Source organism: Trifolium pratense, linkage group LG4 (assembly GCF_020283565.1).
Source record: "Trifolium pratense cultivar HEN17-A07 linkage group LG4, ARS_RC_1.1, whole genome shotgun sequence".
Classification (NCBI taxonomy): domain Eukaryota; kingdom Viridiplantae; phylum Streptophyta; class Magnoliopsida; order Fabales; family Fabaceae; genus Trifolium; species Trifolium pratense.
Genome location: NC_060062.1, coordinates 48,601,232 through 48,626,898, shown reverse-complemented (window position 1 = coordinate 48,626,898; position 25,667 = coordinate 48,601,232). Strand labels below are relative to the sequence as shown.

At 34.5% G+C, this 25,667-nt stretch overlaps 4 protein-coding genes, 1 long non-coding RNA gene and 1 other non-coding gene across 7 annotated transcripts; 2 read left to right on the top strand and 4 right to left on the bottom strand.

Moving 5' to 3' along the window:
- The first annotated feature begins 630 nt into the window (after positions 1-630).
- On the top strand, positions 631-2,662 carry LOC123922805 (putative nuclease HARBI1). Its single transcript, XM_045975494.1, has 2 exons — positions 631-655; positions 1,364-2,662. Exons 1-2 carry the CDS (start codon positions 631-633, stop codon positions 2,599-2,601), a joined length of 1,263 nt encoding a protein of 420 aa, XP_045831450.1. The 3' UTR covers positions 2,602-2,662.
- A 471-nt stretch (positions 2,663-3,133) lies between these two features.
- LOC123923085 (pentatricopeptide repeat-containing protein At1g62680, mitochondrial-like) lies at positions 3,134-6,828 on the top strand. Of its 2 annotated transcripts, none has more exons than XM_045975725.1 (2): positions 3,134-4,013; positions 4,224-6,813. In XM_045975725.1, exons 1-2 carry the CDS (start codon positions 3,165-3,167, stop codon positions 5,382-5,384), a joined length of 2,010 nt encoding a protein of 669 aa, XP_045831681.1. In that variant the 5' UTR covers positions 3,134-3,164; the 3' UTR covers positions 5,385-6,813. The 2 variants fall into 2 exon arrangements, with proteins under 2 accessions (XP_045831681.1, XP_045831680.1); XM_045975724.1 differs by having other exon boundaries at positions 3,136-5,384; positions 5,711-6,828.
- Positions 6,829-7,044: 216 nt separating this feature from the next.
- On the bottom strand, positions 7,045-9,382 carry LOC123923086. The gene is made up of 4 exons (XR_006814263.1): positions 8,591-9,382; positions 8,267-8,383; positions 7,819-7,921; positions 7,045-7,424 (listed from the first exon to the last, which is right to left on the bottom strand). It is a non-coding gene; the product is annotated as an uncharacterized LOC123923086 (long non-coding RNA).
- A 1,529-nt stretch (positions 9,383-10,911) lies between these two features.
- On the bottom strand, positions 10,912-12,309 carry LOC123922804 (tubby-like F-box protein 5). Its single transcript, XM_045975493.1, has 4 exons — positions 11,995-12,309; positions 11,812-11,899; positions 11,559-11,688; positions 10,912-11,449 (listed from the first exon to the last, which is right to left on the bottom strand). Exons 1-4 carry the CDS (start codon positions 12,307-12,309, stop codon positions 10,912-10,914), a joined length of 1,071 nt encoding a protein of 356 aa, XP_045831449.1.
- A 1,069-nt stretch (positions 12,310-13,378) lies between these two features.
- Positions 13,379-22,059, bottom strand: LOC123881966 (vacuolar sorting protein 39-like). The gene is made up of 12 exons (XM_045930740.1): positions 21,452-22,059; positions 19,935-20,146; positions 18,527-18,658; positions 18,273-18,416; positions 17,989-18,101; positions 17,027-17,444; positions 16,431-16,754; positions 15,638-15,859; positions 15,240-15,482; positions 14,637-15,080; positions 14,246-14,344; positions 13,379-14,054 (listed from the first exon to the last, which is right to left on the bottom strand). The coding sequence occupies exons 1-12, from the start codon at positions 21,846-21,848 to the stop codon at positions 13,851-13,853; spliced, it is 2,952 nt and encodes a 983-aa protein (XP_045786696.1). The 5' UTR covers positions 21,849-22,059; the 3' UTR covers positions 13,379-13,850.
- Positions 22,060-25,593: 3,534 nt separating this feature from the next.
- On the bottom strand, positions 25,594-25,667 carry TRNAI-UAU. The gene has a single exon. It is a non-coding gene; the product is annotated as a tRNA-Ile (tRNA).

Here is a 25,667-nt window from a genome sequence, read left to right as displayed (position 1 = left end):
GTTTGGGGCGTAATGGGGATACCCGAAACCCGATGGGGATACCCGATCCCCGTTGGGTATGGGTTTGGGGTTATCATTTTTATCCCCGTTCGAATTTGGGATGAGTTTGGGGAAACCCGAACTTTATGGATTTGGGTTTGGGGAGGGCAAAACCCGTCCCCGCCCCGCCCCGCCCCATTGCCATGCCTACCCATCTTCCATCATATAAGATAAAAAATTGTTCAGTATAAAAAAGTTTAGGCTTAATTAATAAAATGGCCCCTTAAAGACATTTTTGGTTTCATATTGGTCCCTTAAAGAAAAAAAGGTCTAAATAGGTCCCTTAAAGAAAAAAAGGTCTGAATAGGTCCCTTAAAAACATATCTGTTAATCAGTTTGGTCCTATTTAGACATCTTTTTAGGGACCAAACTGATTAACGGAGATGTCTTTAAGGGACCTATTCAGACTTTTTTTTCTTTAAGGGACCTATTTGGACCTTTTTTTCTTTAAGGGACCAATCTAAAACCAAAAATGTCTTTAAGGGACCATTTTATTAACTAAGCCCAAAGGACTAATTAAGACCAGTTTATTATGTACTGGTCTACCAAAATACTAAAATACCCTTTATCTTGTTTCTAAGACTACCCACAATGGAAAGAAAAAAGGGTGTTGAATGTGTGTTTCAACTGTTGAAACCATTGGAGGGAACCTGTTGAAACCTTGCTGGCGGAGGGAGAAGATGAATTCTTTCAACATGTTGAATCCTGACATGAGGGGGACGCGTGGCGAATTTTCGTTGGCCAAGACTGGCGCGTGTGAAACACGCGCGGACAGGGAGAGTGGAAGGCAGGGAATGCGGAGAGAGAAACTGAATTTGGATAAAAGGCAGCCACGTGGCTGCTGCTGATTGGTCCGATGGATTTTTATGATTTTTATCCTTTGAACTCAATTATTTCATTGAAAATTAATTTTTAAATTTTTAATTTTTATACCAAAATTCGTGATTTTTTTTTTCTACAAATAGAGACTTGGTTCATTTCATTTGGACACAGAAAAAAAAATCAAATTTTTCACTATCTTAATCTATTATTAACTTTCTAATTAGTCTTTCTTTTGAAGTTTTAATCTTTTTTTAGTGAAATGGATCCCAACAATTCTTCTAATTATCCCAACAATTCTCAAAATCCCAACAATTCTCAAAACTCCAACAATTATCAAAACCCCAACAATTATCAAAATCCCAACAATTATCAAAATTCAAATCAATTTTTCAATCAATATCCTCAAAACACACCTAATTTTGGTTTAACACCAAATTTCAACCAATCATCCTTTGTTCCAAATTTTCATCCATATTATGGAACTACTTGCAAAATCTTGAAGTTGAAGACACTTATGTACTCAACCGATTTAGAGAGCGTCGGAAAAAAATATTGGAAGATGGTGCACCTCGTAGTAGAAAATATGTCAATAGAGATCATCCAGCTACAAACCAAAGACTAATTGACGACTACTTTGCCGATGAGCCTACATATGACGATGCAATGTTTCGTCGTCGGTACCGCATGCAAAAACATCTTTTCCTTCGAATCGTTGGGGACCTTTCAAGTAGTGATAACTACTTCACCCAGCGAGCTGATGCTGCCAAGAAAGAAGGTATATCACCTTTAGCAAAATGTACCACAGCAATGCGAATGTTAGCATACGGTATGGCAGCAGATGCGGTCGATGAGTACATCAAAATAGGAGGTACTACTGCATTAGAGTGCTTACGTAGATTTTGTAAAGGAATCATACGATTGTATGAGCAAGAGTATCTCAGAGCACCAACCCAAGATGACCTGCAAAAAATACTACATGTAAGTGAACTACGGGGGTTCCCAGGGATGATTGGGAGTATTGACTGCATGCACTGGGAGTGGAAAAATTGTCCTAAAGCATGGGAAGGTCAATTTACTAGGGGGGATAAGGGAACCACCACAGTTATTCTTGAAGCAGTTGCATCTCATGATCTATGGATCTGGCATGCCTTTTTTGGATGTCCGGGAACGTTGAACGACATAAACGTTCTAGACCGTTCACCTGTTTTTGATGACGTGGAACAGGGAAAGACTCCAAGTGTGAATTTCTATGTGAATCAACGTCCCTATGATATGACATACTATCTAGCCGATGGTATCTACCCTTCTTATCCAACTTTCGTCAAATCTATTAGACTTCCTCAAAGTGAACCCGATAAGTTATTTGCAAAATATCAGGAGGGATGTCGGAAGGACATCAAACATGCATTTGGAGTGCTTCAAGCTCGATTTAAAATCATCCGTGAACCAGCTCGCTTGTGGGACATAGCCGATCTGAGTATCATCATGAGGTCTTGCATCATATTACATAATATGATTGTTGAGGATGAGCGAGATTCATATGCTCAACGTTGGACCGATTTTGAGCAGTCTGAGGAAAGTGGATCTAGTGCACCGCGACCATATTCAACCGAGGTATTACCCGCTTTTGCAAATCATGTGCGTGCTAGATCTGAGTTCCGTGATCAAAAAGCTCATCACGAATTGCAAGCAGATCTAGTGAAGCACATATGGACCAAATTTGGAATGTTTCAGGATTAAAGATGATTTGTTTCGTATTTGTGTGTTGTTTCGTATTTTAAGTTAGTTTGCATCGTATTAATTACGTAACTTGTGTGTTGTATTGCATTTTAAGTTAATTTGTATCGTACTAATTACGTTATTTGTGTGATGTATTGCATTTTAAATTAAGAAAATAAAAAAAAAATATTTAAATAAATTTTGTTAAGTGTCTTATTTTAATTTAATTTTAATCGATAATTATAATGTTATTTAATCATAAAAACAAAAATTAAAATTTAAATAAGAATATGAAATAGAAAGTGGTGGGGTAGAGAAAGTGGTGGGGTATGGTGTTGAATATAAAAACCATTGGAGAGGGTAAAAGTTGAATGTGTGTTGAATGATTAGGTGGAAGAAAGAGAAAATGATGTGGAGTGAAAAAGTGGGTGTTGAATATTTTTTGGTGTTGAAACCATTGTGTCCTGTGGGTAGTCTAAGATGAACCATTTTAGGCTCTGACCATGCTCTACACTCTACTCGGCGCGTGTGAAGCAACATGTGGGGTACAACATGAACCATAGTGAACAAATACCAGACTTCACATGTGTCCTTCCATTTCCAATTTTCAAACCCTAAAATCCCCTTTCAACTTCTTCTTCTTCATACTCTCAATTCCATTCCGTACCACAAATCGATACTGCTATCATCTCTCCTTCAACCAAACCACAACAATGTCATTTTCAATCATCACTCGTAATTTTCCAGAAACTCCCAAATTTCAACAACTTTCAAAACCTAATTTCATTCCTTCAACTAAATCAACAACAAGAACAAAGCTAGACTCTAAATTTCATCATCAAGACCACACTACTCTCATTTCCACATTCAATCAATTGCTCCGTCAGAACAAGCCTACACCAGAGACAATCGAATTTAACAAAATCTTAACTTCCCTTGTCAAGCTCAAACACTACTCAACTGTTATTTCACTTCATCAAAAGATGGAATTAAACGAAATTTACTCAGACTTTGTCACTTTCAATATCTTGATAAATTGTTTCTCTCAATTGGGTCAAATTTCTCTTTCATTTGCTGTATTTGCCACTATTCTCAAAAAGGGTTATCACCCACATGTCATAACCTTTACTACACTCATCAAAGGTCTTTGTCTCAAAGGTGAGATCGATAAAGCATTGAACTTTCATCACAAGTTGGTTACACACAGATTTCAATTGAATGAAGTTAGCTACACAACTTTGATTAACGGGTTATGTAAAGTTGGAGAAATGAACAAAGCTAAAGATATACTCAACACTATGGCTAAGAATGGAGTGCCTCCTAATGCTTGGAGCTACAATGCCTTGATTAATGGATTTTGTAAGTTTAAAATGGTAGATGAAGCCGTGAATCTGTTCAATGAAATGCGTCGTAGAATGATTATTCCGAATGTGGTGACTTACAATTCACTTATTGATGGTTTGTGTAAATCGGGAAGAATCGAAAAGGCTTTGGAGCTTGTCAATGAAATGCATCATAAAAAAATTATTCCTGATGTGGTGACTTACAATTCACTTATTAATGGTTTGTGTAAATCGGGAAGAATCGAAAAGGCTTTGGCGCTTGTCGATGAAATGCATCATAAAAAAATTATTCCTAATGTGGTGACTTACAATTCACTTATTGATGGTTTGTGTAAATCGGGAAGAATCGAAAAGGCTTTGGAGCTTGTCAATGAAATGCATCGTAGCAAAATTATCCGTAATGCGGTGACTTACACTTCACTTATTGATGGTTTGTGTAAATCGGGAAGAATCAAAAAGGCTTTGGAGCTTGTCAATGAAATGTGTCGTAGCAAAGTTATCCCTAATGTGGTGACTTACAGTTCACTTATTGATGGTTTGTGTAAATCGGGAAGAATCAAAAAGGCTTTGGAGCTTGTCATTGAAATGCATCGTAGCAAAATTATCCCTGATGTGGTGACTTACAGTTCACTTATTGATGGTTTGTGTAAATCGGGAAGAATCGAAAAGGCTTTGGAGCTTGTCATTGAAATGCATCGTAGCAAAATTATCCCTGATGTGGTGACTTACAGTTCACTTATTGATGGTTTGTGTAAATCGGGAAGAATCAAAAAGGCTTTGGAGCTTGTCAATGACATGCGTCGTAGCAAAGTTATCCCTAATGTGGTGACTTACAATTCACTTATTGATGGTTTGTGTAAATCGGAAAGAATCGAAAAGGCTTTGGAGCTTGTCAATGAAATGCATCGTAGCAAAATTATCCCTGATGTGGTGACTTACAGTTCACTTATTGATGGTTTGTGTAAATCGGGAAGAATCGAAAAGGCTTTGGAGCTTGTCAATGAAATGCATCGTAGCAAAATTATCCCTGATGTGGTGACTTACTGTTCTATATTGGATGCTTTGTTCAAAAACCATCGTGTTGACGTGGCAATTGCATTATTAACCAAAATTATAGAGAAGGGTATTCAGCCAAACTTGCATACATACACTATTCTTATACATGGATTGTGTATAAATGGAAGACTGGAGGATGCCAGAAAGGTTTTTGAAGATCTTTTGGTCAAAGGCTACAATCTAGATGTCTATACATATAATGGTATAATCAAGGGATTTTGCAACGAGGGCTTGTTTGATGAAGCATTGACCATTTTATCAAAAATGGAAATGAATGGTTGCATTCCTGATGATAAAACTTATGAAACAATTATTCGTTCCCTCTTTGAAAAAGGTGAAAATGATAAAGCAGAGAAACTTCTTCATGAAATGATTGAGAGAGGTCTATTATATAATCAAAACTAGGTAATTTTTTTTTTCTATTTATACATTAATATTATTTTCACTTTGTTTCAACATCATTTCATTTATGTAGCTGCTTAACCTAATGGGTAAAAAGGCTTAAGTTATTGTTGTTTCTTTTGTTCAGTGTTTTTATAATTGACAAACTGATAGATTGGTGAGATAATGAGTAGTGACTAGTGAGGTAGTGAGTGTTATAGAGAGATGGTAGGGAAAAGTTTGTCACGTAGTTGGGTATGGATATTTTCCCTAAGGAGCATATGCTCTGATCGTTGATGTTCTTGTATGATAAGAAGGGATAAATACATACCAGTTGTATATATTTACAGGATTGGTAGTGCATCTTATCCATGCTCCTCAATGAAAATCAATCTTTGAAAATGGTGTAACAAAATTGTTGGTAGACTTCTGTGTGCATCAGTTAAAAAGGCTGTTGGTGAGACTATTGTTCCCGCTACTGATATATCAAAAAGCAGTACTACAGAAAAGCACAAAAAGTTTGTTTCCATGTGAATTTGCACAACTCTTCCAATCAGGATTTGTTCTCAAGCTGGTGATGATGACCATCAGAAGTTCCAACCTCTAGGCTGCTAGAATTGTTATGATTTGCTTCAGCTGAGGATATGATTTGACATGTAAACGATGACCGTGTTTCTCACTCTTCCTTGCTTCATCTACATGCACATCATCTTCAACTTATTTTCAGATATGCTCATGAACCCATATCGCAGTATAAATGTTTCTACTGCACAATCAACCACTACGACATTTTGGAAGTGAAGTGGAGGAAACTAACCAAAATAGCATTGCATGCACCACAACCTTAGTCCAGTCACTGAGTTGTTCCCTTCTTCATTGATTCTGATACACAATTTGAGGAATTGCAATTCTCAGAGACAGAACACAAAGACAATGATGAAGAAGGAACACGAAGATGACTGAAAATGAAGACGGCGATTAACAATTTCAAGCTTCAGATCAGAGATTTTTCTGAGAAGCTTCGGCAATTCTATCACATGTATTTTATTTTGAAAGACTATCCCATGTTTGTTGAAAAGTCGATTATGATGAAGACATAAGGATTAAGAATTAGAGTGATTTTGGTAAGGTTCTTCCGAATCGGAGTGATTTTGACACGGTTCTACTCAGTGAAAGTGAGAGAAAGAAGGAGAGGTGAAGATTAGTGATTTTGACTTTTGACAGATAGATAAAACAACTATGGTCAAAGGCCAAAGGCAACAGAATGAAAATAGTTATCATTACATCAGTAGTCATGCTTAATTTTTCTCAAGGTTGCTTGTTTTTCTCAAGGTTACATTACATCTAGAAAAATATTATCAGTAGTCATGCTTCTAGTTCTATGGCAAATTTTTTGAGTTTATCTTGGCCAACTTTATGCAAGTTGAGAAGTTTTATTTTAGATATCAATAAACTTCTACTATAATAATTGAGTTTTTCTAACATGTGCAATATTTCACGACTGTTAATTCTTTCAACCGACGTGAAATCGCTTAATTTTTTATAAATAAAAATCATTTTTTTTTCTACTGCTATACAGAATTTAGAATTGGAATCAGTCCAACATCATGCTCTCAAAACTCATCATAATTGAAAATAAAAAGAGAAGAATATATATATTAACAATAAGAACTCAAACTCTTAATTCAAACGAAATTACTTGGGTGTCTTGGAATCACAACAGTTTTTGCCTTCCATGGTCATGACACTTGAAAAGTAACCAATACAGAAATAATGTATGTATAGAATTAAAACTATGAAAACAATCATTTTCCTCTCCTTGCAGCCCTCAAACTGTGAAGGCACACATTGTGAAGGCACATGACAAAATCTATCTTGAAACTGCCCTCAAACTTCAACCAAACAGCCAATAACAGAAAAAGGTCACAGCGCTTTCGTCTCATGGTCGGAACCGAAAACCTTGAATGCTAAAATTGCACAAGAACTGGTTGTGCTGCAAACCAGAACCATATCCATAAAATCAGATCCATAAAGCACAATTAGCTCACTACCAACATCAGTTGTCTGCAATAACAAAAGAGAAATAATTAGTTAATATCAACTCATTCACTATCAACTTTAATTAGTTAAAATGAACTCCTATAATCAACCATATGACAAATAAAATCAAGAAGTTTAAGTTCAAAACTCAGATACACATATAGTCATTCTTATATAGGTATTTCCATTAAATACTGCACTTGGAGCTTTTCCCTAGTTTACTCTCATCTTGTCTTGTTAATAAAAACCAGTTCTTCTCACTATGCTAATGCATATAAAAAGCTTATATGGGTAATGATACAAGAAGTTAGAATTGAAGAATCTGTTATAGAAATCTTAATATAATCTTGCAACTGCAACGTCAAATATCAAAGATATATATAACTACTGCACAAAAATAAAGAAAGAGTATCATTACCATCATTTAATTTGACCATAAAGATAGTTGATTGAGTTAAGCTAATTTGGATGAGTGGCTACTTGATGAGTTATGTATCAAGTCTTCACTTTCCAGCCATGAACTACAAAAGAAAATAAGAAGGTCTAAAAGCTCTTGATAGTCAAATTAAAATAGATAGTATGCAGCAACATACAAATACAAGTAATGATTTAATGAGTATATATTGTAATGAAATGGATCATATAGCAAAATAGTAAAATTTCTATTGGATGTGAATGTAAAAATTACACCAAACACAAATCCTAATAGTAATACTATTGCAATTATGCAGAACAATCCCAAAAAAAAGCTTAATTCAGTAGAGTCGAGAAACAAATGCATCATCAACTCTTAATTCATCATTTGAGACAAAGCAACTTTATATAAGCCAAAACTAATGAGAAGCGGATGAAATATTTTGATGGACCTTAATATAAATGAAATTAGCTCCCGCCTCATTGGTAACAGTTTTGGCAATCTGTGTTCTACCACAACTTGGAGGCCCATAAAGCAAAAATCCCGTATCACGATACAACCCAAGTCCCTGAAATACATAAGACCAATAACACTTATCATTTGACAATGCTGTGACATATTTGACAGCATATGGACATGTCGTAATTTGTTTTCATAAGCTCTCGCGAACAGTCCCATAAGAGATTATGAAAGTAGATTAACTTAAATAAGTCAATCCAAAAGGCACTAACAGAACAATTAAGGTAAATAGCCTCAACATTTTAATAAAACTCACATATTATTGAGTATCTTTTTAATGCACTCCCATTGATCAATTGTCCCTCATAAACCACTCCATATCCACCTTCACCAAGTTCATTTTCTTTCTTGAAGTAAAACATAGTGAAAGAACAGTGAGAATTATAAGTTGACAAACCAACCAAAATTGCAATTATTTCCCAAACCTTTATACCAAGAATAGGTCTCTTTGTTTTTCTTTTGAAATAGCAAAAGGACTTTATAATAAAAAGAACTCTAAGTACAAGAAGTATTTAGAGCTTGAGATCAACAACAGTTCAAGGATTAGCATACGAAAGCTTGACATCAAACCTATATCAGTAAAACTAGCTCATGAAGGCTTTGCAAGCATACAATAGAAATAGCCTAAAACCTCCACTAATGCAGGTCCTACACTCACAGATGCAATTTAAGGTGTCACTGCCTAATGAACAACTTATATCCATACAATAGTAAAACCCTAAAAAATCCACTTAGTGCTGAACCTCCACTCCCTGAAGCAAGCTATGCAGTCACAATCTGATAAGCAATATATTTCCAAAGCAGCATATATGCAGTAACAGATCAACTATAATAAAACCGAAGTCCGCCACGAGTTAACAGAGCAGCTGAGCTGCACTAACAGATCCTATTTCAACGTAAGGCAATAAAGTAGCCAATTTGCGACGCAAAGGGACCTCTTGCCACTGTCACCGATGACGCACTAATAGGTCTCTTTGTTAATTTATCATTCAGTTTAGAAAAAGTGAATGATTTAATTTCTCCTACTTGTCCATGCACTTTCATGAGGATAATTTTCAATGCAGAAATTATAAGTTAGCTAGAAGAATAATTTTCAATGCAGAAATTATAAGTGGATTATGTTTCGTGCATGTTTGAATGTATTTTGCCAACTAAATTTATTGTGTTTCTATGTGTACAGAATGCGCGTATTGTGTTTCTATGGAGAGGCAGGCAAACCTTTCTAATATTGAAGTAAAGTGACATAAAACAAAACCCATAGTGAAATCCCATTAAAATAAATTTCAATGCAATTACAATATTGTCATCGTGTCTACTTTTCACTACGACTTTACACTGGTATTCAAATATCCGTAGTGGAATCATTTGTTCACCGTGTTTCACTTCTGGTATTCAGATATCAGTGGTGGAATCCCGTATCCAAAAATCTTTTTTCTAGTAGTGCTCAGTTTATTCAACAATTGGATCATAAGGGTTATTGTATTATTAATTTGGATTTTCTCTTTTTTAAAGATAGGTATTCTTTGATTATAAAGACATAAGAATGAGATACAATGGGTTTGGAGACTTTTACTTAAAAGGAGATGGTTTTTGAAAAAATATAGACGTAGAAGTCAGTTTGAAACTTATATCAAAAGTTGGAGAAACAATATAATTATTGTAAGACTCTTGATATTTCTTTTTATAAGTTTTTTTTTTATAAAAAAGTTTATAAAACATATTAATCAGCACTTGATTAGCTAGTTAGAAAGATGGATGTAGCAATAAAAATTAAAATTCGAAAAGTTTCACCCATGTAGGAGAATAGCTAAAATTCGAAAAGTTCCACTCGTGTAGAAGAATAGCTAGTGAGAATGTTAATATTATTAGATTGGACATCATCATCCGAATATATTAAAGATCAAATATATCAATTATTCGATAAATTTTAAAAGTAAATATTTTTTTATATTATAATTAAGATCGGAGGGAGTACAAAATAACGAACTAATATTTACATTAATTAAAGAAAATGTAAGAAAACTATCACGCCTTTTGCAATGAGAGCAGTTTTAAATTCCCATTCCCATCATAACAAATAACTTAAAATATTGAAAGACAAAAATAAGAGTCTTGAAAATTTTTATGTTAATATTTATGCAAGTTGGTTTTTAAAGAAATTACTAATATGATACAATTTAACATTACTATAAAACTGTAAAATAAACAAAGCTCAACAGTTAACAATAATAGGATAAAAATAGTCTACACCATTCAGTTTAAGCTTTCAAACTAATCAATTCACATGAAAAGTTTGTAATAAGTAGAAGGGAAGTGTATGTAAATAAGCAGTGAATAAGGTGAAGCTTTGCAACTACGCAGATTAAACATTTGCCTCTCAAAAAGCAGAAAATGCAAGTCACGTAAGTCGATTTATAATGTTTCGCAGTTTTTTATTTTGAGCAAACTTATGCTCATAGTGTTTTCACAAATTAAAAGTGCAACGAATTCTGTGACTATTTTTTACCTGCATGCCACAGTTCTTGGTGTTTGATTAACTATGTGCCTTTTTATACGCAACAAATCATTAGATGATGATTACATTGACGTCAAGCAGATGGCAAAGGCTTCGAAGGCAGAAATTGGAAAAGAGTAGTCCATGACGAATATATCTTTTTCAATCATTCCACACTGCAAGATTATCCTTTTTCGCTCGGCAGGAGAAACATTATGAGATGGATCAACAGCGGCTACAAGTTGAAAGCTCTTGCTGCGGTCATCCCACAACATGGGAGCGTTGTTTTGGAGTATCAAGGGCTCGGCTGAGGCTTGGTTAAGTGCTGAAGAAGGACAAATAGTTTCATCAAATATTTGAGGTAAAGATGTTGGAGTCAGGCCGGCGTTTCCCCCTTTCTGAATAGCTGAGATAGGTATATAGTTCATGATGCAGTGTACATTTCTTTTCTTTCTAAAGAACAGCACATTGGAAATGGTGCTAACAAGATGACAACGTGCACTTTTCGGTGACACCTGCTTAGAATTAAATCTCTTGCTTGTTCGACAATTTTGTTGAACGGAAGCATCATGTGGAGGTTGACTGTCGCATATAGTGAACTTGTTGCACCAAAAATTAGACCTGCCATATGTATAAAAATCGAGTTGTGAAGATTATAAGAGGCCTGATGAAAAGCCGATAGAAACATTGATTTACGCTTCTATTACAATCAAGGATATGACAAACTTGCCTCAGTTTACCAACATATTTGTTGCTGGCGGGAGAAAAATCGTCTGCAGCCAAGGATATGACAAAGTCGATGCGTGCAGCCCTTTTTATCCTTTTGGCGGCTAATAAAAACTTACTACTCTTATTCTTCGCTATTCAATTACAACCAAACCAACACAAGCCTCTTATATACATAGATCATTAAGGGAAATTTGAAAACTGATATTCATTGTCTTAGAAAAATGTATGGAATGTTTCAGAAATGAAATACTTACATAGCATCGAACCTAAGTACAACAGAAATGTAGAAGTCCCTTTAATCCTTCTAATAAAGCATTTCATCAGATGATCACGGGGACCGGGCTATTCATCATACACATAAATGGAAGAGAACATAAAAAACACGAGGTTCAAGAATAATTTGGATTAGACGATAAAGTGGACGAAGAATTAATTACCTGCTTCAATGAAATAGGAAATGTGATCTTTCCACATTGTTGAAGATTCTTGATAATCTCTTTCGTTACGGACCTCCATGATTTACATACCGAAGCACAATAGACAACAACAGCACGCTCAGGCCAAGATGTCTCACTCTCTTCAACCCGCCGGATTATATCCAAAAGCAATTCGGGTGGTAGATTTGCCCACTGTCCTTGTTGAATAGGTTCAATTGAAGTTACATCCGAAGCAACGTGTGACTTTGATTGAGAGATCCAACGCTTACTTGATCCGCTACCTATTCCATTTTTTACTATGCTTTTCAATGACATGTTTACAAACTGCACGAATCCAAATGAATGCTTCTAACTAAATTTCTGATCCTAACAAAAATACAAAGGTAAAGACTGATAATATAACCATTTTATTATAGACTGAATGCATTGGACTAATTGTGAGTAAGGAAGGGATCTTGGGGAAGAGTAGATTTTATTTGCTGAATAACTTGTCTTAACCATTATTCCACGTATCATAATTTCAAGTAACTGCTCCTAATATTTAGCATCTCTGACCTAAAATCTTTAACTAACTAAATGTGCAGACTGTCTTAGAACAAACATGGGCCTATATTTGCATGACCAATCATGTTATGATGTTCTGAGTGTCTTCACCCACTCCCCACAGTTCTGATGCCACCCTAAATTTTATTTTATTCTAGAGAAATTTATCTTTTTCAAATTTTAAAATTCAGTCATTTTTTTTATTTCAGATTACAGACTCCGAACGATTATCGTGAGGAATCCGCTATTTAGAAAGTAAAAAAGTTTAGCCACGATGGCTAAATGCATTTTCAAGATTTTTTAACAGAAAAAAAATCTTAAAATGTCGGAAAAAGCTTATAGCATATGTTTGGTTCAACTTGCACCTCTCTTAAAATCACGATAGAAAACTACTGCAAAGTGAAGCTACGCTTTGTAGTTTATGAAAATCACTGTGAAAATTCGGATAGATGCATGTTTTGTGGGGTGGAAAAGCTAAACCAAACATACACATAATCATTGTAAAACTCTTTGTTTTATTTTGTAAGTATTTTTTTAAGCTTATCCAAATATATTCGTAGTTTTTTTTTTTTTTTTGAGTAAAATATATATTCATAGTTGATCAACACTACACTTGCTAGAGAGGGATGTAGAAATAAAAGTTGGAATTGGAAAAGTTCCACTTCATGCAGGGGAATAGCTGGTCAGATGTATGTTTTGTTCCACTTAGATGACAAAATTGATTTTAGAGGTGTAAAATTAGTTTATGACATGTTTACATGTTTTTCATTGTAATTGATTATGATTCAAGAATTAATTCTAACTTGAAGTCAAAATTTCTAACTTTTGATGTCAAACATGATTTTTACACTCAAACTTCAACTCACTTTATATATATATAAAAATCATTTTACATTCAACTTATTTATAATAAAATCAATTTTTGTCGCCGTAGAACCAAACACACACTAAACTTACTTTAGAAAAAAACTGGGTGAAAGGAGAGAAAAATATCTATTCCCTTTTAATGCTTATATTTAACCAAAAAAACAAACCAACATTTACAAGCTAAAAAGTTCAAACTAGTACAAGCTGATCTCTTAAGCATATTCACCTCAACTTTTCATTTCAATACCCATTTTCAAAGCAGAAATGATTTGAAAACACAAATCATACCACTGACACTGTATAACAATACGGCCGGCGTACACTTTTGGTCTTTTTTAATAATATTTTCTCTCACCTTGGTCTGCAAACACACCCCATCCTTATGTATTTGGTACCATGTTAGGATACGGTGTCCAGAAACTTGTGTCTGAATAGTATAACTCTTTTTAAAATGCCTTTTTGCACGGAGACCCTTTGGCGACAGCTTTCATACTTTGAGAATCTCTGAAACAGACAAAATGCACTAGAGTTTTCCCATTCGGATAAACTGCAAAAACACTAGTCCCTATTTTCTTATTGCACAAGGAGCACATGTTATCACCACTAATCTTTATAACTTCTTTTCTCTTACTGTAGAGTTCATCTTTCACCTGTGCAAAGCAAATTGAGGGTTGATAGATATGTACATACACTGTAACAAAACATTAGCATCTGAATGTGCAAGAGCATGTCGCTCTTTGTTTCCTAGATTGCACTACCTTGGTATGTCAAGAAGAAAGCATTGAAGGATAGTGATCAATAAATCTATTGAGAAGCAAGAAATACACTGATGCATGCTTACCTGAAGGTTCTCACTCTGTCTCAAGCTCCTGACAATTGAGCAATTACGGTACATTTCACTAGATTTTCTCACAAGGGGTCCAAGAAATGGAAGCAAGTTCTGCAGATAACATTCAATTTTTTACTAAATCAAAGAAACAAACTAATAATGTCTAATAAAATATCATAAAAAAGTTGAACTAACAGAACAAACTCCACCATGAGCGTAAGTTGGACCAATAAAAACAAGTGTTGTGTCTTATCTAGGTATGGCCTAACATCAAGAATTGGCAGAATAACCATGAAAATGTAAACCATGTGCCCCTCAATAACCCAAATCTACTGTACTTATGAATCAAATTTGTCTTTGATGAAATAAAGGCAATTCAATCGCTTACTTTCCTCAATTATACCTGCAATTTGGTCTCTTTTGGTAGGAGTTTAAGGGCTTGGGCTCCATTGATTCTATCCCACCTGCGACTTAACAAATCGAGGGCCTCATCAAGCATGATAGAAGTACTTCCTTCCTCAATAAATTCATCCATGTCAGCATCACTCCTACCACTGTCGCTAGTCAGACTAGTTTTTGTGTCCTCTGCAATCTCTATTGCAGCAATTTTCCTTGATCCTCGACTTCTAGTTCTTGATAATGATTTTGAAGCAACCCTTCGAAGGGATTTACTCTGTGGGGATAATATATTTGAAATTTTCTTTTCATAGTTCACAGTCGTCCTCCGTGGATTCAAATAGATTTGCAGAAGCATCAAGTATATGTTGCTGGGAGATTTTACAGAAGGCTTATGGGTAGAATCATACACATGATCACAATATGACAATGCCAGTTCTGGAACATGAAGCTACAAATGAAAAGGGAGTCAACTTATTCCCATTATATTCACAACAACTAAGATATATATATACAATACATATGCACAAAGCAATTAAACTTAAAATGCATTACACCATCATAATTGTTGTTTACACAGTAAAGACATTATGATATTTACTTGATATACCTTATGAACATACAAAGATAATGCTAGTTCATGCTGGTTCATTTTTCCAAACAATATTGCCCGCTCTTCGTATAAAGCATCTGACGGAAGAAGTTTAAGCAGAGTTTCTGGATTATATCCTGATATACTCTCCAAGGCAGACAATAATTTTTTCCTTTTAGGGGAATAAACCTTTTCGTCCCATTGATGTTGAGAACTTAAATCAGCATGCCAATCAAGTACTTCAGAAAGATAGATATGTACCTACATTCCAGAGTACAGCAAGTAAATAGAGATTATTCTCCTATTATTGACCACATGAATCATGAAAATACCATATAGCTAATTGTGTTTGAAAAAGAAAAAGTAGAATTGCTTTAGTCCTTGGAGCTATTGAATTGGTTGCCAGAGGCCCTCACCATTTCATTTTGCAATGTTCCAGAGACAGCATCCTCATTCGTTGAAAGCACGAGCTCCAAGTATGTGGCTTGCAAGTTTGGAGCATGTTGCTTCAAATATAAGTTAACCATATCTGCTGGAATATTTCCAGACAAAAAGAGCTGTATAGTTTGGGTTGGGCAGCTTTCAAGAACAAGCATGGAGTACTCTAGAGCAAGTGTTGGGTCTGTTTCACAAAGTGGCTGCATCAGAAACCCGCCAAATCAGAGAAATTAGCACCGATTAACAATGATAAATGCATAATTGATATAAATCAAAATAAAACCTTGAAGGGGATTGGAGTCTTGTGAAAACTTCAATTCATGTATAACAGAAACTGAATATATATTTTTAACTAATCCCCTAAGTGACTGCAAATATTTTCTCATTTAGCTGTATGCCAAAAGAGGAAAATGACTAAATTATCCAATATGGCTCCCTTGTGAAAATGGCTCACTGTTGTCCATTGTTCCCACAGGCTAAAGAACAAATGAATGTTTGATAAAGAAATTTCATCTGATGAACACTACTAAATTAAACTAAAAACCATTCCTTTGTTTAAGCCATATTATATACACCAAAAGTAACAGGACCCTTTCTATCTGATTACAGGTTTTATAATGTCATATATGCAGACTCTGTTGCTTCCTTCATACTATGTTAAATCAGCGATTTTTTGAGGAAGAAAATATATAGGCATGACAGCTTTGAAGAACATAGAAGCAAAATGTTTATCATCAAAATTCAAAACTATCGACCAAATAGAAAATTTACCTTGAGGTACTCGATGATGGCCTCGGGATTGAATCTATGTACAATCTTAGATTGGCTAGACTTTGATTCTTTCACCAATTTATCAATAAGTTCAAGGGCTTCCCGGTGCATGGAGTTGCACTTGTAAAGTTCTACTAAAGCAACATGATAACTGCCTTCTTGAAGCATCTCTTCACATATTTTCAAATCACAGTAGTTAAGACCTCTCAACAAATTTTCAGCCATAGAAGGTTGTCCAGTTAGAAGCAATGCTTGGAGTAGAGCAGTATCCAATACTGAAGCCATCTCCCGAGCTCCCGAACTAACAGGTGCACTACCACGCCCCTGACACCAATAATTTTCCAAGTAATAACTTCAATAACAATTATGATAAAAATCAATAGTAGTATTGCATAGCTTTAACATTAAAAAAAAGGATTATGGACATCTTATGTCCCACAGCTTCAGCATACATCTTGGATGAGTTGTAAATTCTAGCAGATCTACCCCAAAAGCATTTGTCATCATGCATATTGAAGATAAATAGAAACATTAATCATACATGAACCATACTTTACACGTGAAAAAGGAACAAACAAAAAAGCTCAGTATTGTACCTTGTTTATTTTCTTAAACCTATTACTGTTATTGGATGCAAAGTTATTACCAACTGCATCAAAAACAACTTCCTCAGTTACTTCTGCTGTGGCCTTCTCAATAATACTAGGTCTCTTCTTCTGCAAATATTTTATGAGAGCCATAAGCATATTATGGCTCATTTTTTTTGATTCAAGTTCTGCATTGTCATCCAATTCTGGAGAGGGTTCCATATCATCAGACATAGCCGAAGAACCTCTGGAGAGAGGCATAGCATCCCCAAAAATGTCCAATTTATCTGGATCATGAACAATAGTTGTCTTCGGAAGGATAATGGATGTGTACAGAGAAAGCACATGAGTTATATCTACTTGAGATGCTAGGAAATGCTCCATTGACTCCTCATAGCTGTCGTTGTCAAAAAGATAGTGGGCATATCTACAATGTAGCATAACACATTTAACAGCTTATTGATAAAATTGCAAAATGAGCAATGAGAAGCATGTCAAGATTTTAGTACTTAAGAATTCCACAAGAGTGAATGAAATGCAAAAGATTCCACAATATCAGAAACAATATGGAAATATAAGGTTCAACCTATTACTGTTATAGCTGTTATAGCTAAGCTGGGACACAATATGGAAATATATCAAACTCTCTTATATCAATACAATTATTTCCTTTTGTCTCTATAAACAACAGTGGTCGAAATTAGTTAGATATTTCTTTTGAGCAGTAGGAATTTCCCATCCATTTCATAACAACACCCTAGTTATATAATAACTAAACCAAGAACTTGTTATCAATTTAAGTTTTTTGTCAACCAATAAAAACAAGTGTTAGACTTAAATTTGGATTCCTGGCTAACTGCTTTAGAGAGATATGATATGATATGATCAATTAAAATAAAAATAAAGGAGGAAAAATGTCTTGTTTTTTTTTTCAGTTTCTTTAACAAGAATAATCTAATATGGCTATGAACCTTATATGAATTGAACCCTCCTTTGCAGCACGAAGATTTGAATCTTCGGGTGGAAGGAGCTTGCACAATGACAAAGCTTCTTCAAAGTTACCTGCGGCTGTTAATTGGACAATCTGCAATGAAATAGTACAATCCTTAATTTGTGATATATATTAACAAAACACAAAAAGGTATAATATATAACCAAGAATTGCAAAAAGAATTAAAATGTTTCAATGTTTTCTCTTTTGCAATAGAACCCAATAACAGGTACCACATTACGAAAATCGATCACATTACAATACCTGGGCTCCAACAGGAACAGGAAAGAGGCCATGCACAGAATTTTCTAAAGCAATGATCACTGAGTTATGGCTCTGGCGAAGATGGCGAATGTTTCGAAAAACTATTGTTTGTATCAATGGATATGGAGCTCGGAGAGATCGAATCTGCAAAATATAAGCATAATAAATTGTATAACCTCTTCCATGCAAAAAATAAAACTAGCCTTAAATTTATTCTTGATAACCAGGCAGTTTGACACCAAATACTTGGCTACCTCCACAAATCTTGGCAGCAGGGCTAAAGCATATGGCTTCTGAATTACGACTTCTGATGGGGCCTCTGACCAACAAATCCTACCATCTGGACGAAGTTTTCCATTTTGGTCCACAATGACACCAATATTCTCCTAAAAATGCACCAGAAGAACATCGGTTTATCTGACTCAAGAAAATGCAACAGCATGAAGCAGGAGGTTTTGAAAAGAATACCTCACCATAAAAAATAAAACTAGTTAACTAAGCTATAACAACTTGAAAGTACCTCTGACCAAATGACCCTTCCCATCCCAGCTTTACAAAAAATGAATTGTTTACTTAATATTATTAAAGTATGAGAAGTCATAAATCTTGAGAAATTATAGTTATTTGCAAAAACACATTTAAACCAAGAAGCATGTGAAGTGAAGTAAGTGAAGTGAGAGAGACACTAAAGGAAAAAGTTTAAAAAGAGGCGTGTAAGTTGTTATTGAAAATGCACTCCTCATTTTCAAATTAGAAAAGGGAATGATGGTCTTCATTAGAAAACATCTTTCTGATGCTCTAACAGACAGACTATTTGTTATACTTTGTAGGTTTATGTGAATTTCAAACTTAGAATCATTGTCCGTGTGATTAAAGTGTTGAGTTCCCGATTATAGATCCACATTTGGTTCTGCATTATTGCTGAACCAGGCTACATAAACCAAGCATAGCTCCAGGTAGGGCAGAAATGAACCCTTATGAATAGTGATAAGCACAATTTTTTAGTAATCTTATTTCAATCTTCCTCTTCAATTTGTTCTATGAATATTTTGATTGCTCTCCCCTGATCTAAGAGTAGCTAATTTTTGAGTTCCAACATCAATACTTCTAACATCGTTAATTATATACAACTTTCAGAAACATATCCCTTGAACATTCTTGGGGCAAGAAATATGGTGTGCTAATAAATTATACAAGTACTTGAGCAATATAACACTGTTTGATCTATGTGACACGACCAAGTGTCAGAAAACTTTTTGTCTCATTGCTGTATAATATATACTCCCTCCGGTCCTATATATAAGAGAAAGTTTACATTTTAGATTAATTAAGAATCTAATGTATCTAGACTATATTATGGATCAGATACATTAGGACCGGAGGGAGTATAACTTATACCTCCCTACCCTAACTTACATGAGCTCAAGCAGTTTACAGCTCCAATTCCCAACCTATAGGTTAATTTAAACATGGCCAGTATATCTATCCAACATTATGTCATTGTGAACATGGCAAGGAAAAGTAGAACGTGCATTTATTACATAAACTATATTCTAACATCTAAGCACTTTGTACCACTAGGAAAAGAATGCACTTGTGAAAATATTAAACAAATATCATCGACAGATATATCATTCAAGAATCAAACAGTGAAGTGAATACCTTGCCCAGAAGGAGCTCTCCAGAAGGAAGTGATACCACCAAAGGTGGTGCTATCCTCCCAGAAGTAAAAACTTCAGATATTGCACCATTTGTAGCATTCAGAATCACATACTCTTTTCTAATCCCCAGACATATATTCACACCACACCAACTCATTGACTTCACCACATCAGGAACACCAAAGTCTTTCATCTCCACAAACCCTCTACCACCTAGGGAAAACATAGCAACAGGTCATCATAATTAAGGAAACACAATCACATCAAAACAGTAGTTTTGTCCATGTGTCCGACATGTATTCACATTAGACACTTGTAGTTGTATATTTATGTCCCTTTCTTGATTTTTAAGCTCCTATGAAAATCAAATTGGAAATACCACAGGTGAGTAAATAAACGACATCGCTTTACTACATTTATAAATTTAATGATCAAGAACTAAGGGATTGAATTCTCATCTTCCCCATAGATGTGGGTTTTTGATTCCCACCAAAGCAACTAAAAACTGAAAATCATGCTTGGTGGACAAACATCACTCTGGGGAGATCTTATGGTCAAACTAGTAGTAATTACGACTGGTGGTTTAGTTTATTATCTGTGTTTGGTTAAAATGGGTTGGTGTTTAGACCTATGCAGCAATTGTCTAGGTTGGCCTATGCTGACATCCCCGTGCTATTGGCACCATCAGGCATAGTAACGATAAAGACTAATGAGGATCATACACTATCAGTACTTACACTAGTTTTACACTAACGTCTAGTGAGAAATCAGTATTTTACGGTTGTTTTTATAATAGGAAAAATTATGCCCGAGGTCCTTTATGTTTGACCATTTTCCTGGACTGGTCCTTTAATCTTTTATTTTCCCGAATTGGTCCTTAATGTTACATTACATTATACTTGCACTATTAGCCTTTTTAACAAGTTCCGTTAAAAAAAAAAAAAAAAGAAGCATGTGTGACATTTTAATATTGAAAAAACTCACATAGACATGTCACATCCGTCCATTTCTTTTCACCCTTTACTTCTTTAAATCTAAATTCTCAAATCCAAAAACCTTAAAATCATGTTGCCTAATATTCCGCAGCAATTTCTTCATTTAGAAGCAATGGCTCAAATTTACTAACCCAAAACAGTGAGTCATTCATCTCTAGTGTGAGACGTCATGAATTGACACCTAAATGTTGTTCATCTCTTTTTGTGAAACAAAAGCTATAGTTTCCACAATCACAAAATGTAACATTAGGAGTGCATCTCCATTAAACTCTTCATATAATACTACCATTTCTATTTATCAAAACGCATAAATTATTACTTTTATGTTTTTAAACGGTCAAACCCTAGTATTTGTCGCCTTCACCGGGACTGAACATTAACACTGGTCTTTTTACGCCTTAACTCCTTTAACCCGCTCAAACACTGGTCTTTTTACAACTACTACATAATGCATAAATCTGAATTCATTGAGATCAAATTAACAGATGGAAAGAAAAAAGAGTATCAAATGCGAGGGAATTACCGTCGTGTCTAAAGATACACACTCGCTTCTGTCTAGCAAAGCACAATAAACCTCTCTGTTCATCCCAGCAAAAAGCATGAGCACCTTTCGCCTTAGTAATAACAGCAATGGTTTGAAATGTAGAAAGCTTATGAAACGCGATGGATTCCGATAGCGAGAGAAGAAGCTCTCTCGATTCCACCACCAGCATTGAAATCACAGGCCTTCTCGCAAATCCTTTTAGGTTTCTCTCTAATGTATATGTTTCATTCCGCATTTCCTCCGATGCCGGCGCGTAAACGAGGAGAGATCCGTCAGTGCATCCTAAGAGGATTTTAGAAGCGTAGGATTCGATGGATTCGATTTTGGATGGAGAATTTGTGAGAAGCTCGAAGGAATCGTAGGCACTGTGAACCATTGCGAGTGTAAATGTGATTGTGATTGTGATTGTTCTGTTGTTTGGGATTGGTTGAGAAGATGCATCGATGAACGAAATGGAAATTTCGCAAACGGTGTCGTTTAGTGGGAGGATTGTTTGAAGTTGGAATTTTTTTTTCTTTCTTCTCACTTTTTGTGTTCGTGAAGGCGGGGAACGCTCATGCTTTGGTTGTTCAGAGTAGAGACAACTGGCTAACGAACAAACTGCCATTAGGAAATTTTTTTTTTTTTTTGATTTTTTTTTTTTTTACATTTTTATTATTTAATTTAAAAAATAATGAAAGTTTAAATATGAGTTGAGTTCTCGACAATCCTCATTGTTGCATCCCCGCAACTGTAATTGGGAGGAGACTGAAACCACTTAATGCTAGAACTAATCCCCGAATCAGATTAAACTAACCCAAAATCGTCACTGATCCTTTTGTAAGTGGTGTCTAGAATCGATGCAACAAAAATATGTTCAATAAGTTGATGAAATGTATGCAAAACAACTTCATAAGCATTTATTAACTTAGTTATTAACTTAGTAAGAGTCTTGCTAACAAGCGTCTCTGAAGGAATCTTTAATTATTTTATTAAAAATAATTATTTATTTAAAATGTTAAATATTTTAATTTTTAATGTATTAATTTCACACATTTTTATAAAAATTTATTATTTAAGATCTTAAAAAGTGTCGCGAAGATTTGTTAGCATTTCCTTTAACTTAATTAATTGTTGCATTTTAGATCTAGGGCATCATAAAGTTTTTATTGTACACATCATCAACCGACGACCACCATCTTGCAATCGATCTATCTCAATTATGACTTTGTGAAATCCTAACATCCCCATCCACATTATAGTTTGTTGAAGTCCTCATGCTTCTCCTTCACCTGGATTCATTTTAGCATCCATATACCTTGTTGCTGCTGCTACAAATTGTCCCTTTTCATCTCTAATGCAGGCTCCCATGCCAACTTGGTTGCTAATGGTGAACAAGGTTGCATCTAAATTACAATTCAAGTACCCTATTGGTTGCGGTTTCCACCTATTTTGTTGTTCTGGTTGCGGCACACCACGTGATTGGTTGTTTCATATTTATTCTCCCATAGCTTTGTATTGTGTTTCTTCCATATACTCCAAGAGATCATTGCAAAAAGAACAAGTTGTGGCTCATCAATGTGGTGCAATATGCACGTAAAAAAATGGGAGAAGCTATCAACTTGTTGCATACATGCCTCAAGCTTTCCCCGTATTTTTACTTTTCTCCGGCAATTGCACAATTAAGAAAAACAAGCATCACAAAGTTGATGGTACATACTTTGTTACTATTTATTGAAATGAAAAAAAAAAAACATAATTAAATTCCATGTGGCACTGCCACGTAAGGAGACTAACACAGTCAGGTATCTTATTGTATGAGGTAAAACAAAACTCGCTCACTTTACAAGGAAAAAACGTAAGGAGACTAACACAGTCAGGTATCTTATTGTATGAGGTAAAACAAAACTCGCTCACTTTACAAGGAAAAAACACTATTATTATTATAATTATTTTGAAAACTTGGTATTCGACTCTAGGACCAACTAATCTAAGGGGACCAATCACACCGCCCACTTGCGAGGACCTCATTTAAAGCCAGACTTTTTTTGCTCTGTATGGACTTAGCCCATCGAAATTGGCACCAGGGGGAATCGAACCTAAGACCTTGAGAGAAGCATACTCCAAGGACCTAAGCCAACACCACTAGACAAACTCAAGTGGGTCGAGGAAAAAACACTATTAACCCCCTTATAAAATAGTATAAAATACATCATCATCTATGATGTTATTCTACCAAGTTTGTCCTCCAAATCTCTCTCTTCTCCCTCCCAAAATCCCCATACACACCATCAAACCATACCCTATAATGTGGTTTCTTGTCACGTTTTTTATGATGTCAAAATATATCTTTTGAAAATATATGCTCAAATATCTTATGTGTACCTATAGCGGGTAGAATTCAACCAACTATAGCGGGTACTAGGTGGTCCAAACCATCTATTGGAAGATACAAATGCAATATAGATGCATCCTTCTCCACTATTCTCAACAAAGTGGGTATGAGAGTATGCTTCTGGATTGTTGCATGCCATGAAATGGATTCAAGATTTACAACTGGAGCATGTGGATTTCGAGCTTGACTCACAAATTGTTGTAACTAAATTTCATAGTAAGAATATAGATGAGTCTGAGCTTGGTGATATTATTAAGGACTGTAGGACCATGTTTAACACACATTTTAGAAACTCTCGGGTTGAGTATATTAGGAGACAAGCCAATAAGGTCATTCATGTATTAGCAAGAGAGGCCACATCCTTAGCTAGTTTCCACATTTTCATTGATGTTCATTCCCCTTTGTATTCGTGATATTATTATAAATGAAATGGAGTAGATACTTTACGTTTAAAAAAAAAATCTTATGTGTACCTACTACTATCATAATTTTTTTTTAGCATCATAAATTGTTGATTTTTTGCTTTGACGTGATTAAAGTTTTTTTAAAAAACGTTTATGATATGAATGATACAACCTTAGTATCGTTTGGCCGAACTTTTTTATGACTTATTTTTTATTTTAAGGAGAAGTCTGGCCAAACACAAATTTAAAAAAGCTCTACACAAAATTAAGGACTTAATTTGTTTTTTTGGAAATGCGAGTATAGCCTATTTATTATTTAAGGTAACCACATCATTTTTTTGTTTGTCCAATATATAATCGTCTTTTTCATTTTTTTATTTCATTACAGTATTACTTTTTTTTTTTATAGAAATAAATGATTATATATACTTTTTGACGATTATTATTATATTAAAAAAAACCTTATTTTAAAAAAAACCTTATTCACAATTTCATATACTAGAATATTTTTATTGACAAATAAAATAGCAATATTTAAATGGTAGTATAAAATTCACAAAAGAAATAAAATGATAAATTATATGAAATTAGAATTTATTATCCGCTTGCTAAAGTTCGAAAACTAGAATCCAAACATGTACTTTATATACACCCAACTATTATCTATAGTACTTCACTTCGTCTTCTTTAAATTCCGAACTAATTTTTTTTATTTTTTTACGGTTCTTAAATATTAAGAAAATACAACTTCATTAGAGTTCTTACATAAAATGAATAATACAATAGATTTTATTTTGTATAAAAAAATTATTTATCCGTTGACATACTTCTGAATAATATTCTCAGTTTTAAAAGTAATAGTTTTTCTATAAATATTTCATCACAGTGAAACAATTGTTTTAAAAGTAACTTTAATGTTAATTTTTTTTTAAAATCCAAACAGCTTTAACTTTATCTTTTAAGTTGTGTTTTTTAACTTTAAGCTGAAAGTAACTTATAAGTTGAAAATAAGTCGGGCCAAACGTAAAATTGCTTATTTATTGTATTTATTATTGATAAGCAAGGAAGTTAAACAAAGATTATTGAGAAATGTACTTTGATTGGAACAACAAAATAGGAAAAGCAGCGTACGTAACGCATCCGATCCACATGTATGGAAATATTAATTAATGCATAATAACGATCATGCTTCATGTAGTATTATTAATTATTAATTTATTATATGCTTAGTTAATGTTATTTAATTTAATGCAAATAATTCACGTAGAATGCTTATGATTGGAGCAAAATATGGCAGGATAGGAAACGCGTTAACGTGCACATATAAAAATGGAAAAATAAAATGGTCCCGGCGGGGCTCGAACCCGCGACCTTCGGCTCATAAGACCAACGCTCTAACCAACTGAGCTACGGGACC

Bases quoted from the DNA above. Each gene is read 5' to 3' on its own strand.
- LOC123922805 (XM_045975494.1), top strand. From the start codon at position 631: ATGGAAAGAAAAAAGGGTGTTGAAT. The intron at 656-1,363 runs GTGTGTTTCAAC...AAAATCTTGAAG, and splicing joins AAGAAAAAAGGGTGTTGAAT to TTGAAGACACTTATGTACTC.
- LOC123923085 (XM_045975724.1), top strand. From the start codon at position 3,165: ATGTGTCCTTCCATTTCCAATTTTCAAACCCTAAAATCCCCTTTCAAC.
- LOC123922804 (XM_045975493.1), bottom strand. From the start codon at position 12,309: ATGTCATTGAAAAGCATAGTAAAAAATGGAATAGGTAGCGGATCAAGT. The intron at 11,900-11,994 runs GTAATTAATTCT...TATGATGAATAG, and splicing joins TTCCTATTTCATTGAAGCAG to CCCGGTCCCCGTGATCATCT. The intron at 11,450-11,558 runs GCAAGTTTGTCA...TACATATGGCAG, and splicing joins AAATATGTTGGTAAACTGAG to GTCTAATTTTTGGTGCAACA.
- LOC123881966 (XM_045930740.1), bottom strand. From the start codon at position 21,848: ATGGTTCACAGTGCCTACGATTCCTTCGAGCTTCTCACAAATTCTCCA. The intron at 16,755-17,026 runs GTACAATACTGA...TATTGGTGTCAG, and splicing joins GGTTTAAGAAAATAAACAAG to GGGCGTGGTAGTGCACCTGT. The intron at 14,055-14,245 runs GTAAGCATGCAT...TGCTTTGCACAG, and splicing joins GACAGAGTGAGAACCTTCAG to GTGAAAGATGAACTCTACAG.